This window comes from Bufo gargarizans, chromosome 2, assembly GCF_014858855.1.
Source record: "Bufo gargarizans isolate SCDJY-AF-19 chromosome 2, ASM1485885v1, whole genome shotgun sequence".
Taxonomy (NCBI): domain Eukaryota; kingdom Metazoa; phylum Chordata; class Amphibia; order Anura; family Bufonidae; genus Bufo; species Bufo gargarizans.
In genome coordinates this window covers 534,350,711-534,363,097 of record NC_058081.1, presented here as the reverse complement: position 1 = coordinate 534,363,097, position 12,387 = coordinate 534,350,711, and the positions used below count along the sequence as shown (strand labels likewise).

General features: G+C 45.7%; 1 protein-coding gene across 2 annotated transcripts in view; it reads left to right on the top strand.

The window, feature by feature from the left end:
• Positions 1–375: 375 nt before the first annotated feature.
• LOC122926624 (solute carrier organic anion transporter family member 1C1-like) overlaps positions 376–12,387 on the top strand; it is a 41,748-nt gene continuing 29,736 nt past the window's right edge. For both annotated transcript variants that reach the window (XM_044278058.1, XM_044278057.1), the window contains exons 1-2: positions 376–727; positions 8,137–8,272. In XM_044278058.1, coding sequence (XP_044133993.1) covers positions 8,153–8,272 — 120 coding nt within the window. In that variant the 5' untranslated portion in view covers positions 376–727; positions 8,137–8,152. The remainder of the gene's footprint in view (positions 728–8,136; positions 8,273–12,387) is intronic.

Below are 12,387 nucleotides of genomic sequence, written 5' to 3'. Positions count from 1 at the left end.
CGCAGATTATAGTTTATTACAATGTACAGTATCAGTGTAGTTAAACCTGAAATACATCATGTCTTATACACCAGTCACACTGCAGTCTTTTTTTCAAAGGCAGCCATCAGAATTGGATGAAAATGAAGTAGACAACATGATTTAAAGCAGAATTGTGACCGCAGCTCTGGATGTACCTGGAGTATAAGACATGATTTAACAGCAGACTAGTCACTGCAGTTCTAGACTGAGAGTTAAAGGGTTGGGCCAGTCTCCCTGCAGTTCTCCGTATCCATCTCCAGGGGGCACCATGTGACAGTCACATGCACCTGCCCCTGAAGTCTTGGACCTTGTAGTATGGTGAGTGGAGCTATGCTGTGATAAACTGGACACACACCTCCCATGAATGTGAAGTGCAGTGTCTCTCAGACAATGGCGACAGCGCAGAGCCTTTCATTGGAGCTGCCGAGGGACGTCACATTATTGTATCGCCAGCTCTAGAGTCAGATTTTGCCTTTAGTTCAAAGAATCAGTTCTCAGAGGGGAGGCGGACGTCAGCGAGGGAATGTCAGCAATGTCCCCTTCTAATTGGGAAAGAAAAAGGTGCATTATCCAGGGATCAGCGAGAGTGCAGCCCGTGCATATAAGGCGTGAACTCACAAGCTTTGCTGCCTCCTCCTGCCCAACATGTGCTCCGAGGTCTGAGGCTCCAGCTCCCCCTGAGAGCTCCTGCCGCCACCACTGAAAGGTAAATATTCTCCAAGTTTCCTACTCCATAGAAACTAATCTCCCAGAACATTGGCCTGAGGAGACGTCATTGACCATTGTTCATTTATATATTACCATAATCCGCTGGAGCGCGGTGTAGGATGAGATATAGGAAACGGGTATACAGCAGCATCAGAACGCCTCCATAAAGAGCAACACTTTCCTCTCCTGACATACTCTGTGCTGCTGGGAGATCACCCTTTTTTGCACTATTTTGCTCCATGCCTCACAACTTTTGGGACCCATATGGTTCACTCTGTTAAATATACAATTTTTCATGCACATCTATATCCTTGAATATGTTTTTTTTTTAAATCATCTGAATACAGACATGCTAAGAGCCAAATAGCACCAAATGATGGAGTAAAATACAAGAGGGGGGTCTAATATTCAGTTTTGGAGCAATATAGTAAGTTTATTTATGCAACTGTATTTCCCATGTCAAAAAGAGGGACATTTAAAGAGAAGCTGTTACTACAGGCATCCTCAAACTGCGGCCCTCCAGCTGTTGTAGAACTGCAACTTCCACAATGCCCTGCTGTAGGCTGTTCAGGCATGCTGGGAGTTGTAGTTTTGCAACAGCTGGAGGGCCGCAGTTTGAGGATGCCTGTGTTACTAGGTTTGGGACCACTAAACCGTCCGCATGTCCTTATGCCACTGGAAGTTGGCTTTCGAAAGATGCCCCTGTCACAATCCGCTCTTTCGGCATTATGTATTTAAAGAGGACCTGTAACATCCCCTGACATGAATGTTTAACTATCTACTTGCGTTCCCCATGTTATAACAATTCTGGAGCATCTATTTTTATGACTCTGTGCTGTGCCATTCCTTTATTATTCCTGCTAGAAGTTATAAATGAATTACTAGCAAAGGTCCAGATGGGTGTTTTCAGTTGGGAGGGGGTGTCCCTGCACTGTCTGACATTATCCAATTAGTGCTGCCAGTGTCATACTGTGCAGGGACATACCCCAACTGGTAACACCCGGTTGGACCTTCATTATAAACTGCTAGTAATTCATTAAATTAACAACTTCTTCAAGGGATAATAGAGGAATGACATAAAAATTGCCCCAGAACAGTTTTTACACAGAGAATCCAATTAGTCACTGAAACAAACCTTTCAGGAGAAGATACAGGTCTGTTAACCAAGATGAGTCCAGGAGATTAGTTTGACAGCTTTAGGCCTCCTGCACACGACCGTTTTTCGGGTCTGCATCCAAGCCGCAGTTTTTGCGGCTCGGGTGCGGACTTATTCACTTCAATGGGGCCGCAAAAGATGCGGACAGCACTCCGTGCACTGTCTGCATCCATTGTTCCGTTCCGTGGCCCCCGTAAAAAAAATATAGCATGTCCTATTCTTGTCCAAAGAATAGACATTTCTACAATGGGCCGCCCGTTCCATTCCGCAAATTGCGGAAGGCACACGGGCGGCTTCTGTTTTTTGCGGATCTGCAGTTTGCGGACCGCAAAAAACGGAACGGTCGTGTGCATGTAGCCTTATGCACATGCGGGAGGACAGTACACCCCAATTCATTGCGCATGCGCAGTGAAGCATGGTATACTGTCCTTGGCTTAAGCTGCAAAATCTGCACAGCACTCATTTTCCCCAGAACTGCAGGACTCGTCTCAGGTATTAGGCTACTTTCACACTAGCGTTCGGGTTTCCGTTCGTGAGCTCCGTTTGAAGGAGCTCACGAGCGGACCCGAACGCAGCCGTCCAGCCCTGATGCAGTCTGAATGGAGGCGGATCCGCTCAGACTGCATCAGTCTGGCGGCGTTCAGCCTCCGCTCCGCTCGCCTCCGCACGGACAGGCGGACAGCTGAACGCTGCTTGCAGCGTTCGGGTGTCCGCCTGGCCGTTCGGAGGCGTGCGGATCCGTGCGGATCCGTCCAGACTTTCAATGTAAGTCAATGGGGACGGATCCGTTTGAAGATGCCACAATGTGGCTCAATCTTCAAGCGGATCCGTCCCCCATTGACTTTACATTGAAAGTCTGGACGGATCCGTCCCAGGCTATTTTCACACTTAGCTTTTTTTTGCTAATATAATGCAGACGGATCCGTTCTGAACGGAGCCTCCGTCTGCATTATTATGAGCGGATCCGTTCAGAACGGATCCGCCCGAACGCTAGTGTGAAAGTAGCCTTAGATGAATTCTTTCAAGGTCGATTGTGACAAAAACACCTTGCATAAACCTAAAGCCTTAGGCCTAAAGCACATGACCGTATGTATTTTGTGGTCCGCAAATTGCATATCCGCAAAATACAGGTGCTATCCACCCTGTAGCCCGCCTTTTTCCAAACCATGTAATTTCTGCATCCGTACATCTGTTCCGTAAAAGGATATAATATGTCTGCACAATGTGGATGACAGACCCATTGAAGTTAATATGTTTGCAAAAAAATGCTGATGCCACACGGGCCGCATCTGTATTTAGCAGATCCGCAATTTGTGGACCACAGAAAGGGTACAGTCGTGCGCATGAGGCCTTAAGGACATGCTGCTGGTTCAGGGGCTCCAAACTTAGTGACAGGCTCTCTTTGGGTCTTAAGACAAAAGTAAAGACTGTCCCTCCAAAAAAAAAAGATACGATAGTTAGGTGATAGGTGTAAGTCGACCCCCCCCCCCCTTTTCCCGCATTTACTGTACTTTGTTATACAGCAGCACATACCTCTCACATCCAGTGCCTCCCAGGTGACGTCTCCTCTGATGTAGATCTTCTCATGATCTTCTCCATTCGGTCCAGACAACTTCTTCTAGAAGTGCCTCCTCTCTGCAGAGTGTGACACAGACATCTTAGCTTACTCACATTTCTATCATCTCCCAACCTGGAATCCCCACAGTGTTATCCTGCTGCTCACTGTGCCCCCCAGTACCCCCAAATACTATCCAGAAGAAAATTAAGTGTCCCCCATTGTAACAGTGCTCTTCCAAATCCCACCCTTCTACAATGCCCTCATTAGTAATACTGCCCCCCTACAGTGATAGTGCTCCTCAAAAGTGACTCCATTAGTAGAAGAGCCCTCCAGTATTAATAATGTCCTCACAGAGCCCCCAGTAGTAATAAGGCCCTCCTATTGTGCCCCCAGTGGTAATAAAGCTCTCTACAGACCCCTCAGTAAGAAGGCAATAGTGCTATTAGTTGAAATAAGACGGATCTATAAGTCACTCCTATAGAGCCCCCAGTAGTAATAAGAACGCCTATAATGTCCCCTGGATTTATAATAACCCTACAGTGCCCCCATTATTTATACTGCCCCTACTGTTATAATGCTCACCATGAAGTGCCCCTAGTATTTATAATGCCCCCAGCAGTGCCCCCTGCAGTTATATTCCTCCCTTTAGGGCCCTTTATATCCCTCCCTCCACTGTGGAGTCCCATGTAAATAACATCACACTATCTCTCCAGCCCCCTCAAATATACAGTCCCATGTAAATAACATCACCCCCAGCCACCTCCAACACACAGCCATCTGTAAATACCATTACCTTCTCCCCAGCCTCCTCCAACACACAGTCCCATGTAAATAACATCCCTCCCACAGCTGCCTTTAACATACAGTCCCATGTAAATAACATCACCCCCTCCCCAGCCACCTCAAACACACAGTCCCATGTAAATAACAACACTCACTTCCTTTGCCCCACCAACAGTCAGTCCCATGTAAATACCATCCCTCCCTCCCACAGCCACCATCAACATACAGTCCCATGTAAATAACATCATCCCCTCCCCAGTCACCTCCAACACACAGTCCCATGTAAATAACATCACTTCCTCCCACAGCCGCCTTCAACATACAGTCCCATGTAAATAACATCACCCCCTTCCCAGTCACCTCCAACACACAGCCCCATGTAAATAACATCATTCCCTCTCACAGTCACCTTCAATATACAGTCCCATGTAATTAACATCACACACTCCCCAGCCATCTCCAACACACAGTACTATGTAAATAACCCACTCACTCCCTTTGCCCCCTACAACATTCAGTCCCATGTAAATAACATCACTCCATCCCTTTCACCCTACAAAATTCAGTCCCGTGTAAATACCATCACTCTCTCCCACAGCTGCCAACAACATACAGTCCAACGTAAATAACATTATACCCTCCCACAGACGCCTTAAACATATAGTCCCATGTAAATAAAATCTCCCCCTCCCACAGCCACCTCGCCTTCAACATACAGTCCCATGTAAATAACATCATCCCCTCCGACAGCCACCTCTAACACACAGTCCCATGTAAATAACATCAGCCTGCCCCAGCCACCTCCAACATACAGTCCTATGTAAAAAACATCATCCCCTCCCCGCCACTTCCAACACACAGTCCCATGTAAATAACATCACCCTGCCCAAGCCACCTTCAACATGCAGTCTCATTTAAATAACATTACCCCCTTAACATTTACTCCCATGTAAGGCTACTTTCACGCTCACTTTGCCCTAATGCATTCTGAATGGAAAAGGATCTGCTCAGAATGCATCAGTTTGCCTCCGATCAGTCTCCATTTCGCTCTGGAGGCGGGCACCAAAATGCTGCTTGCGGCGTTTTGCTGTCTGCCCGACGAAGCGGAGCCAAACGGATACATCCTGGCACACAATGTAAGTCAATGAGGACGGATCCATTTTCTCTGACACAATCTGGCACAATAAAAAACTGATCCATCTCCCATTGACTTTCAATAGAGTTCATGACGGATCCGTCTTGGCTATGTTACAGATAATACAAACTGATCCATTCACGACGGATGCATGCGGTTGTATTATTGTAACTGATCCGTTTTTGCAGATCGATGACAGATCCGCCCAAAATGCGAGTGTGAAAACATCACTCCACCCTACTGTTCCATATAAATAACATCCCTCTCTTCAGCCCTAACATACAGTCCCAGTTAAATGCAACACGCCAGACCTGCAGGGGATGACGAAGTGAGGTCACAGTTATGGGCAATCGAGGGTACTCACTATATTTGAAGAACCCTGGGCAGGCGCGTGGCAGTGAAGGAGAGGTGGACACAGTTCCTCTGGGGCACGCTCTGTAGATAGGGACCAGGCCTGATGGTAGTTGAGGTGCCCTGGATGTTACAGGTATTTTGTGTGCCTGGGGCAAGGTCCCTGTGATATTCGTGACGCCAGTGCCTTTGGACGGTGGCACGCCGGTTGGTGGTTGGAATGACGAAGGTACACAAGTATGCAGTGAACCAAACGTAAACTTTACTGGACAATCCAACTTTGTACAGCAGGTGTAGCACAGTCTCTGTATTACAGTTCCACAAAAGGGGCTTATTCACAATACGGCAGGCAATAGTCATGCAAGTTACACTGAGGGTAAATTCCACAAGCACTCAGCAGCAGGTTGTACCTTTCCCAGAATCACTGTACAATGTCCTTTCTAGAACTCCTGCTCTGGCTTTATATCTCCCAAGGCCCGGATGCCTAAAAGGGTGGCTTATATCCTTGGTTACTTCCTTCCTCAGGTATTATACTGCTTGCAATGGTTCCTAAGTTCTTCTGCCTATCAGGGGCACTTGGCTTACCCTGGGACGCCTCCTCCTTTCAGGTGGGTAACTGTAAGCTTCTCCCAGGAGGTTGGATCCTTCAACTGGGGTGTCTCTACTGAGCTGATCCTAGCCTCAGGAGCTTCAGGTGGACGAGGTGACTCCTCTAGTCCCCTGGAATACACTAACACTTCCCTGTCTGGGCCTTCCTATATGTAACTAGGGCTCTCCAGCTCCCTCTAACGTCTGGGAGGCTAAACTACACCCTGACAGGCCTGACACCCAGATAATACAGGGAAAAACATGCACATGACATTTAATGCAATGCAACACATTAACCTGTGCAGTGCCCACCTTTACCTGGTGGGACACTACATAAATAACCACAACTCCCAGCATTGCTCTGCCTCTCCCTTCACTTACCTCCCCTCATGTAGCAGACATCACCACAGCTTCTTCCCCCAGGTCTTCTCCTCTTCACTGCTAAGGTCAGTTCCTTCCTCCACTGGTCACATGATGAGATTACAGGTCCTCAACCACTGCCTTTGCACCACGCCAGACCTGCAGGGTATAGCGATAGTGAGGTCACGGTTATGGGCAATCGAGGGTTACTCACTTTTTAGAGGGGAACCCTGGGCAGGCATGCGGCAGTGAAGGAGAGGTAGACACGGTTCCTCTGGGGCACACTCTGGATGTAGGGACCAGGCCTGATGGTGGATGAGGTGCCCTGGATGTTGCAGGTATTTTGAGTGCCTGAGGTAAGGTCCCTTTAAGGATCGTGACGCCAGTGCCTGTAATGGTGGCACACCGGTTTGCAGGAGGATTAATGGAGTACACAGATGGTAAACCAAACGTTGCTTTACTTTGGAAAACAGTCCAACTTTGTACAGACAGTTACAGTTGATAATCATGCAGTCCCTTATAGCACAAATGCACAGCAGGTTTACTTCACAATATGGCAGGCATAAATCTTGCAAGATACTCGGAGGGTATACAGTTAATGCTTTGCAGTACAATGCTGCTCTATCCCCACAGCTATTCTAGCTGGCTGGATCCCAAGGCCCAGATGCCTAAGTGCTGGCTTTAATCCTTGGTATATAAATCTTCCTCCAGTATTAACCCTTGCTTTATTTTAAGTACCTCTGCCCCTCAGCTTACTTATCTGAGCTGGGTATCCTGTCTCTGCTGGGTTGGAAGGTGGCTGCAGGTTGCTCCCAGGAGGTAGATTTTTCTTCTGGGGTGACTCTACTGAGCTAAGCTTAGCCTCAGGAGCTTCAGGCTGACTAGGTGGCACTTCTAGTCCCCTGGCATACACTAACTCTCCCCAGTCTGGGCCTACCTATATATATCTAGGGCTCTCTAGCTCCCTCTAACGTCTGGGAGGCTAAACTACACCCTGACAGGCATGGCACCCAGATAATACAGGGAAATGCACATTAAACATCACATTAATGCAATAGACATATTAACCCTTGTGTAGTGCCCACCTTTACCTAGTGGGACACTACACCTTTAGCACTGATCACATGACTGTGATGTAATCACAGGTCCTTCAGCTCTTCCAGTGCATTAGATTTAATTGTTTTGCCATCCCGAGGAGGGCAATACAGTTGTATCTAGCTGGCAGGCAGTACATTCAGGGCCTGGGACAAAACATCAGAGGCCAGGGCCCAATTTTTTTTTTTAGCCTCACACCTCCCCTGCTGCAGGCTAATCATTCAGCTGCCTACAGGTAATTCAGCAGTGTGGTTCTATTCTGTTTTGGGCCCTTGTTTGGCTCTGGGGTCAGTTGCTATGTAGACGATAGATAATCTGTACGATGCCACAGAACATGTCAGTGCTATATTATAAATTCATAATATAATTTAAATTCCATAGACCACATTTCTCAGCGATGGATCCATCAAACAAGGAGAGCTCTCAGTTATGTTCCCGAGCCGTGCACGAACGATCCTCCTCTGCGTGTCGGTGTCCTATACTTCAGACCCAGAAGAGCCGCTGTGGAGGGTTAACGGTATTTATCAGTGATTGAGCAGGGAATGTGTCACATTCTTGGGAAATATGGTGGCATGATTTGCTAGAATCACCTGAATCCTGCTTCCCTTCACACAGTCATGAGAAATATCAGAGGGCCTGTGAAGAGTAGTACAAACAAACTTTGTATTATGAGGAGTAACTTGTGTTGAATTTGAACTTTTACTTTGCCGGGTTCACTGAAGGCGGAGCATCACTATGAAGCACTCTGCCAATTGAGCTGCTTGACAGCCCTTCCCCTCTTTTCTGAGCGACATCTGTAGCATCCAATCAGGAGACCACTACAGCTGTCACTCAGAGCAGAGGGGAGGGGCTGTGGATCAGCTCAATGCAGAGAGCACCACACTGAAGCTCCTCCTCCAGTGCACTCAGAGCAGAATCTTGCAAAGTAAAAGTTCATATTGTTACTGCTTCTGATAATAAAAGGTATGTTTGTCCTGCTCTCCGTCTCCCTGCCCTTTAGGTTAGTTTCACTAGTGCTAAAATCTTTCATCATATCGCATAGCTGGAGCACTGCCAGACCCTATTGACTATAATGGGACTCGGCATTAATCCGGCCTGTTTGTTGCATTAGTGCCGGGATTCAGCCGGACAAATACCTCTGCGAGCAGTCTTTTTTGTTCAGATACAGGCAGGATCCCTGCTATGTTCCAGTATAGTCAATGGGCTCCAGCAGAGAACGGTAGTATTTAAAAAATGTGGGTACTTGTGTGAAACTAGTCTTAGGCCTCCTGCACACGTTTTCTGGCGTTTTTTTTGCGTTCCGCATACGGTCCGTATACGGAACCATTAATTTCAATGGTTCCGCAAAAAAAACGGAATGTACTCCGTATGCATTCCTTTTCCGTATTTCAGTTTTTCCGTTCCGTTGAAAGATAGAACATGTCCTATTATTGCGCGCAAATCACGTTCCGTGGCTCCATTCAAGTCAATGGGTTTGCAAAAAAAACGGAACACATACAGAAATGCATCTGTATGTCTTCCGTATCCGTTCCGTTTTTTGCGGAACCATCTATTGAAAATGTTATGCCCAGCCGCATTTTTTCTATGTAATCACTGTATACTCTATATGCCATACGGAAAAACGGAACGGAAAAATGGAACAGAAACACGGCGGAAACAAAAAACAGGACAACGGATCAGTGAAAAACGGACCGCAAAACACTGAAAAAGCCATACGGTCGTGTGCAGGAGGCCTTAACCATATGTGTATGACTGTCACCGAATGAGAATATTCATTGTTCATATCCAGAGATTGAAACCTCCTCCTGATCTAGTCCTGCTCAAATAACTGAATGTCTGCTACAGCTGCAATCCAGACAGCCCTCTGATGGGTACAAAGCCTAGACTGCATGATGCCTGACACATTGTAACAAATTACCAGGGCAGGATAGTGATTTGTGCAACCACTGTGTTTAGCTCACAGAGGTTCATCTACGCTGATACATTGCAACAAACAACTGTGTGAGCAGGACTGAGGTAGGAGAGATTTCAAAGAATGGATGCAAAGATTAAAAGTTCTAACTCACTCACAGGTTTTGTATATGCAGCAAAGCAGTCTCCCCTCTGCTGCCTGATGCTAATGTAACAGTAATCTTCAGGAAGGCATTGTAAGGGTTAAATCCCCTGACTTGGTTCTGCAGTTAACATATGTAAGTGATAAGCAGACATCAGAGCAGTCAGATGAGGAGACAGATGAAACCGGAATATGACCATGGGGTACATTGCAAAGGACTAATGGGCTGGCACAACTGAAAAGTACAGGGTGCTAGATAACCTCACGGTATATATGTAAAGAATATTAAAAGAAGCAGAAGTAGAGGTATTAAAAGCAAGAAAAACCTAATAAACGCAAACATATAAATATATTTTATTACAACAATACATATACAGTACGAAGAGCAAACATTGAAATCACACAAAAATATATGAACCGCACTAAAGGGGCGCCATAATAGATCCTGAAACCCATCCGCCACAACAGCTAGGCATCCAAACAATAATGTACTAATAAAGATAATACAAGTACTAAGAAATAAAGTGCATCATGCTAAAACACACCAAAATAGCTAAAGTTATGCAAACACAATTAAATACATTCCTAGGGGATAACCCAAAATAATACACAAATAAAGTGGTAATATACTGACTCCCATATACAGCCAGGAGACTGGCAAAAACACCCCATACAGCACTGCTCTCAAGTACCTTTAACGAATAGCAAATAATATTACCGCACATTAAGATATTTGAAATAAAGGAGTAACCAATTGTGATAATAGGCAGCAGACCAAAATGGAAACTTTGGCTTCCCAGAGTAATGAATACACAGAACTAACGGTTTGATGCATGCGTAAGGCAATCACAAAGGCAAGGATTTATGTACAGGCGCCACAAGTACAAACAACAGCAAGCAATGACTTTGGCAGGGTTCAGGAGCGTATGCACCATTGACCCAAATGTAAAAGTATATGAGTAAGCTCAGTGATCGAACAGCAAGCAGATCCAAAAAAATAAATAAAATAAAAAAAATATATATATATATATATATATACAGTACAGACCAAAAGTTTGGACACACCTTCTCATTCAAAGAGTTTTCTTTATTTTCATGACTATGAAAATTGTAGATTCACACTGAAGGCATCAAAACTATGAAGTAACACATGTGGAATTATATACATAACAAAAAAGTGTGAAACAACTGAAAATATGTCATATTCTAGGTTCTTTAAAGTAGCCACCTTTTGCTTTGATTACTGCTTTGCACACTCTTGGCATTCTCTTGATGACCTTCAAGAGGTAGTCACCTGAAATTGTTTTCACTTCACAGGTGTGCGCTGTCAGGTTTAATAAGTGGGATTTCTTGCCTTATAAATGGGGTTGGGACCATCAGTTGCATTGTGGAGAAATCAGGTGGATACACAGCTGATAGTCCTACTGAATAGACTGTTAGAATTTGTATTATGGCAAGAAAAAAGCAGCTAAGTAAAGAAAAACGAGTGGCCATCATTACTTTAAGAAATGAAGGTCAGTCAGTCCGAAAAATTGGGAAAACTTTGAAAATGTCCCCAAGTGCAGTCACAAAAACCATCAAGCGCTACACAGAAACTGGCTGACATGCGGACCGCCCCAGGAAAGGAAGACCAAGAGTCACCTCCGCTGCGGAGGATAAGTTCATCTGAGTCACCAGCCTCAGAAATCGCAGGTTAACAGCAGCTCAGATTACAGACCAGGTCAATGCCACACAGAGTTCTAGCAGCAGACACATCTCTAGAACAACTGTTAAGAGGAGACTGTGTGAATCAGGCCTTCATGGTAGAAGATATGCTAGGAAACCACTGCTAAGGACAGGCAACAAGCAGAAGAGACTTGTTTGGGCTAAAGAACACAAGGAATGAACATTAGACCAGTGGAAATCTGTGCTTTGGTCTGATGAGTCCAAATTGGAGATCTTTGGTTCCAACCACCGTGTCTTTGTGCGACGCAGAAAAGGTGAACGGATGGACTCTACATGCCTGGTTCCCACCGTGAAGCATGGATGAGGAGGTGTGATGGCGTGGGGGTGCTTTGCTGGTGACACTGTTGGGGATTTATTCAAAATTGAAGGCATACTGAACCAGCATGGCTACCACAGCATCTTGCAGCGGGATGCTATTCCATCCGGTTTGCGTTTAGTTGGACCATCATTTATTTTTCAACCGACAATGACCCCAAACACACCTCCAGGCTGTGTAAGGGCTATTTGACCATGAAGGAGAGTGATGGGGTGCTGCGCCAAATGACCTGGCCTCCACAGTCACCGGACCTGAACCCAATCGAGATGGTTTGGGGTGAGCTGGACCACAGAGTGAAGGCAAAAGGGCCAACAAGTGCTAAGCATCTCTGGGAACTCCTTCAAGACTGTTGGAAGACCAATTCAGGCGACTACCTCTTGATCACTACCTCATCAAGAGAATGCCAAGAGTATGCAAAGCAGTAATCAAAGCAAAAGGTGGCTACTTTGAAGAACCTAGAATATGACATATTTTCAGTTGTTTCACACTTTTTTGTTATGTATATAATTCCACATGTGTTAATTCATAGTTTTAAAGC